This window comes from Excalfactoria chinensis, chromosome 6, assembly GCF_039878825.1.
Source record: "Excalfactoria chinensis isolate bCotChi1 chromosome 6, bCotChi1.hap2, whole genome shotgun sequence".
In the NCBI taxonomy this organism is placed as follows: Eukaryota; Metazoa; Chordata; class Aves; order Galliformes; family Phasianidae; genus Excalfactoria; species Excalfactoria chinensis.
This window is the reverse complement of record NC_092830.1, coordinates 31,946,718-31,952,049: the sequence shown is the minus strand read 5'-3', so window position 1 is coordinate 31,952,049 and position 5,332 is coordinate 31,946,718. Positions and strand designations below refer to the sequence as shown.

General features: G+C 41.8%; 1 protein-coding gene across 1 annotated transcript; it reads right to left on the bottom strand.

Annotated features, from left to right (window-relative positions):
• Positions 1 to 2,154: 2,154 nt before the first annotated feature.
• KCNK18 (potassium two pore domain channel subfamily K member 18) lies at positions 2,155 to 5,332 on the bottom strand. Its single transcript, XM_072340598.1, has 3 exons — positions 5,116 to 5,332; positions 4,444 to 4,590; positions 2,155 to 2,948 (listed from the first exon to the last, which is right to left on the bottom strand). The coding sequence occupies exons 1-3, from the start codon at positions 5,330 to 5,332 to the stop codon at positions 2,155 to 2,157; spliced, it is 1,158 nt and encodes a 385-aa protein (XP_072196699.1).

Below are 5,332 nucleotides of genomic sequence, written 5' to 3'. Positions count from 1 at the left end.
TATGATAAGAGCAATCAATTGATAAATATTCATGCCTGAGGCTCACTAAATGAGCCTCACTGCTCGCTACTTTTGCTTCATTTTTGTTAACTCTAATGCTTTATTTACTGAGCTACATTCAAAGCCTGCTAAGCAGACGTAACTGCTGCTATCAGTGTCAGCACAGTGCTGTTCCATTCTTCTCTGTCATCTGGCAAACTGTGCTCCAACTCTGACAGAAGGAAAATTAGGACCAGATATTCCTATTTGTGTGGGAGCAATGCTTCAGTGCACCTGTAAGAGGACAAAAATCCTTTTAAACCCTGACCCTTGGGTGTGTGCCCATCTCTCCATCCTCCTTTATATGGTCACCACAATACAGGTGACCGTGTTACTTTTGCTGCAAGTTGGTGGTCTTGTTTTACCTAAATCACGTTTTTCTTGTGACATGTTCTGCAGAGACAGAGTGTGCTTGCTCAGAAAATCTTGGGAACTGATTTGCCTACCTTGCACACAAATGTAAAACCGAGTATGCCCAGAAATTAGATTTACTGATTATATTGTGAACCATACAGCAATTGATTTCAGTGCATTCCAGGCTATGGAGCCAGGTCAGAAAAAGCACAAGAAGCCCAGTATTCTGTCTGCCTATTTCCCTCCTCTGTGCCTGTACAATGCTGCACACCTCATGTATGTTCTCTCACCTCTTTCCAGACTAAAGGGCTGCTCTACATTTCTCATGTGGGAGTTGTTCTTCAGCTTTGTTCATCCTTTCCCTTGGCCTCTAAACATTTTCTGCTTCTCCTATATCCTTTGGGAGATGAAAGACCAGAGCTACACATTGCATTGAAGAGGAAAGAGCACTATGATCTCGTAGAGGGCCGCAACGATTGATTTGTTCTTTCTGCTTCTATAAAAATGTTCTCCTATCCCCAACATCTGACATGTTTGGTGTGAAGTAAAGCTGTTTACTGCCACCACTTGGCCGTAACTAGAATGATATTGTGTATGATCCTTTCTGCAAGACCGGTGAAACTTCCTTTAAAGTAAATGTGTCAGTATGAAGGTAGGACATCAATGAGAAATCTATAGGGAGCAGGTTCGGGCTGAATTCTTTTGCATACAAGAGATCTCACTGATGTGGGAGAAGCTAGTCCCATGACATAAAGACTGGTTTGTATGCTGGCAGTGTTAGGAGTATCAGAATGAAAGTCCCTGTGTATCAGTGAGTGCTGTCCTCTGATCCAAAGCCCATTAAAATAATCACACAAATCTTTTTACTAATTTCTGAAATCTTTGGTGCAGGTCCAAAGTCCTACATTGATTTTAATCCAAGACGTAAAAAGAGATGACATGAGAATAGTCTGAATGGAAGGACTTTGTGTGCGCCATCAAACTCACATTAAACAATTAACTAGACTTCCTTCTAACTGCTATACCCTTTATTGTTGTCCTTATAAAGCATGTTTCTTTATACCATCATTCATTACATGTAAACATATAATCAGTTCTTAATTACAACAAAATATTAATAACTAGAACTGTATGGAAGTTATTATTTACAGTGATTGTAGCAGAGTTGTTTGCCATATCTGAACATCTCATCTTCAAAAGGCATAGCTGCTATGGAAAATAATGCACATCCTGTTAAAATCAAGCATGCTTTAACACCTAACAATGCCATTCACATCCAGTGAGCGTGCATAACATTTACACACTAAGAAGCAGTTAATTAAAGTCAGTGGTTTATTTTATAGAGCGTGTATATTCTTTGACTGGAAAAAGTTATTGATAGCTTCATTGAGATTATAAATAATATGAGAAAGTCTTGATAAAACAATATTATTCCCACAATACTGTGCTTCACTACAGGATTCACAAAACACCACAGAGCAATCTTTAGACTTTTCTTTCTATTGATGGGTGAAAGAACCCAGAGGGGAGGCAAGCACTCTGTGCAGAGTAAAACTCAAGCCAGAGGAGAGAACATATGGGAGAGGTGTACCCGAGCCTTTAACAGCAAAGATAGAGCTTCATCCCACCTGGAGCTCTGCTGCATGTCTTGCCAAGGTGGTTTCCTCTCAAGAGCAGAACTTGTCACAAACTCTGTCACAGATGGGCACCATGAATCTTGACTCTAGAATCTTGACTCTCTCTAGGGAGAAATGACTATGCTTACTTTGGATATATCTTCTTTGGTGGCACCCTTTTTTCCCCACAAAATGAAATCACCTTTTTATACAAGCCAATTAAGCGATCTTGGCCCAGCTTAAAAACGATGAAGACAATTTCCATGCCAATAATAATATAGAGGGAAAGAAACAGGAAAAACTTGGGGTGTTCCAGTTGCGTGTCTCCAAATCCAATCGTTGTCAGGGTGATAAAGCAGAAATAAAAGGCTTCCTGAAAATCCAGCCTGGTTTCCCAGTTTGGAAGAATAGCGGCTGCACAGGAGATGTACACGAAGATAACCAGCACCATTAACACAATGGGCACATCCAGTTTTTCTAACTCTTTACCTATTTTGTCAAAATTCTCGATTACTCTGGTCATTGTTTTTCCCCTGTCTAGTTCAGGACATGAGCTCCATCTCTCTATGCTTTTACTTCTGGATAGTTTTTTGTATTCATTTTCTCTGGCAATTAACATCTCAAAAATCTGGGCGTTGCGATATTGGGCTGGCTTCTTTCTAACAGCTGATTGACTTCTCAGCATTTCCACAATACTCAAGGGTTCGTTCACATCCACTTTAGGTCCATCTCCTCTGATACATGTGAATCCAGAACAGAATTTAGAGGCTAGAATTTTTGACTGTAGCTTTCTGAATTCGTTGTAAGACTTGGACAGAACAGTCGCAAGGATGTCTCCCATATCTGTCAGGACCAAGAACATCAGAGGGATGCCAAATAAAGCATACAACATGCAGAGGTATTTTCCAGCCCTTGTCACAGGATACGTATTGCCATAACCTTGAGAAAAAAAATGGGGGGGGGGGGAGAGGGTGGAAAGAAAGGAAAAAGGGAGAGAAAGAACACTGTGATTTGTTTGCTATTCACCTGTACTGAGACTTCTACTCAAAACCTGGGGATACTGTATTAAAGCTTGATGCTATGAAGGCCAAAAATGCTGTTGTTTAGAAATATGTGGTTTGCTGGTCAGAGTGTGTGAGCACATTTCTACAGTCCCATGTCAAAGAAGATAGGTAAGTATTCCTAAGTAAGAGGTTTTCAACATTACGATCTTCCACTTATTGGCTGGAGCCAAAGCTCTCTGATAAAAGGTATGCTTCCAAGTGTTCCTCACTGTTGTGTTTGTTTTAATATTCACAGGGGGGAGGATTCAAGTCTGTATCTCCAGCATGTTTCTGAGCTATTAAGCTACTCAAATGTGCCCGTGGAATGAAAAATGTGGCATTATCTATCCAAGACAGAAGCCCTTCAGTGTGTGCAGCACTGAGAGAAGTGCACTCTGCAAGAGCATGCTGTGCTCTCAGAGGCTGCAGGATGCTGAGTTTGAAGACAGCCACCAAAGCTGCCAGAGACCGAGGTTCACTGAGACAAGTGGGCCCTACATGCTCCAGCAAACACAGGTACTGTCACATTATTCCTTCTGTAGAATAATCAGTTTCTCTTCTGCATTAAGACACATAATACTTGTGCTGGGATCTTGAGTATATCCCAGTGCAGTGATGAAATGTCTTTGCAATTTGATACGCTATAGGACTACTTCTCACCCTGCCTTAATCCTGGCAGGGTATTTAGATACTGTCTGTACTGGCCAGCAACTAAGAAACATTAGCAAAAGGATAGAAGTAACTTTGGGGATGAGCACAAGGGGTATATTTAGCAATGCAGGAGTAGTCCAACCAGAGCAGCTGTTTCAGTTTCATCTGAGTTCTGCTTTGAAATATGAATTCTGAAGGGAAGGTTTAGAGACATGATTTAAACACCACCGCCTGCTGTTAGCCCAGAGAAGCTGAGCAACAACAGCAGCACATTCAATTACAGAGCTGTAGGTTTACAAAGCAATTCTGGACATAAATGCTGGGAAGCAATTTAAAAACAACATCCACATAATGTACCTCTTTCAGTATGAAAACATTACCCGGCATAACACAAGGGAGTAGAAGAAATAAGGTTTAACTGAAAAACTGAGCTTTCTGTCACCGTACTGTAATAGTTTTGTGCATGCATCATCCATGAGCACAGCTTACAGCATGCAAGCAGTGCTGCAGTTGGTTAGCATGGAGCATCACTATTGCCTAAATTCTGACTTGTCTCTGACTCAGGGACATCTTTGCAACCTGTGCTTGCAGCACCCCTTCCAGTCCCATATCAGCACTCGGGGAAAGTTAAAGGGGGTTTTGGAGGTCTTTTTTTCCTCTTCAATTCCCTGTGGAAGAAATACATTAGAGAGAGCAGTGTGGCATTTGATTCTGGGCAGTTACTTTACCTCCAGACTTACCCACAGTGGTGAATACTGTGCAGCAGAAAAAGAGAGACCCAAAGAAAGTCCATATATCTTTTGGATTGACAAACCAGTCTCGTTTCGCTGTGTGGAACAGTGCATGAATTTTTTCCTTAAATACCTCCTCATTTTCCGTCATGTTATCTGTTACAGTAACAACAGGAGATGCACTGAGCCAAAGCCCAAACCTGTGTATAATCCCACCACTAATCCAGAAAGATTTCCAGCTCTTCTCCTCCCTTCCACCCTTCCCTCAGCACAAGTGGTTCTGGTGAGCAGCGCTGCGTTCCAACATCCCATCAAGGGATGCTCATGGCTGGGACAAGAGAGCGGGGGGAGAGTTTCTGAAACAGGGAATCCAGTCCCCATCAGGCAGAGGGAGATCTTACTTGCCTCTAAAGCTCTGGGAACTTGGGCAAAAAGGGAGAACACTGAAAATTCTTAACTACTTAAAGATAGGAGCACAGCGACTGAGGCAGCCTACAGTCAGAACCGGAGTTGAGGAAGATCAGCAAGCAATAGCAGTCATTAGCTAAGCACAGAGAGAATCCCATTTGCAGGTTCAGCTATTATTATTTTGAATAATGTCTTCAAAAGCCAAAAATCAAAAAGCAGAGGAGTGAGTAACCCCACGTACAATTAATGCATTTGCGCTATCCTGATACATACCTGATAAATTTCTGGAGATGTCCCACAGATTCTGCAGGAAATGTCTGTATTCTTCACTTAAATTGACCTTTCGGTTACCTTCAATGTGGGAAAACATGAGAGCCCCAAGAAAAGCATAGATCACGAGAGACAGAATGAAGCAGGCATGTGGAAACACTGCCCAAAATATTTTCTTGCATGCCCTTTTACCTCGCAGAGGCTGTGATGTTACTGCCAT

Coding starts and splice junctions, on each gene's coding strand:
- KCNK18 (XM_072340598.1), bottom strand. CDS start 5,332: ATGGCAGTAACATCACAGCCTCTGCGAGGTAAAAGGGCATGCAAGAAA. Junction 4,591..5,115: donor CATCTCCAGAAATTTATCAG/GTATGTATCAGG, acceptor TTACTGTAACAG/ATAACATGACGGAAAATGAG. Junction 2,949..4,443: donor CACAGTATTCACCACTGTGG/GTAAGTCTGGAG, acceptor TTTTTTCTCAAG/GTTATGGCAATACGTATCCT.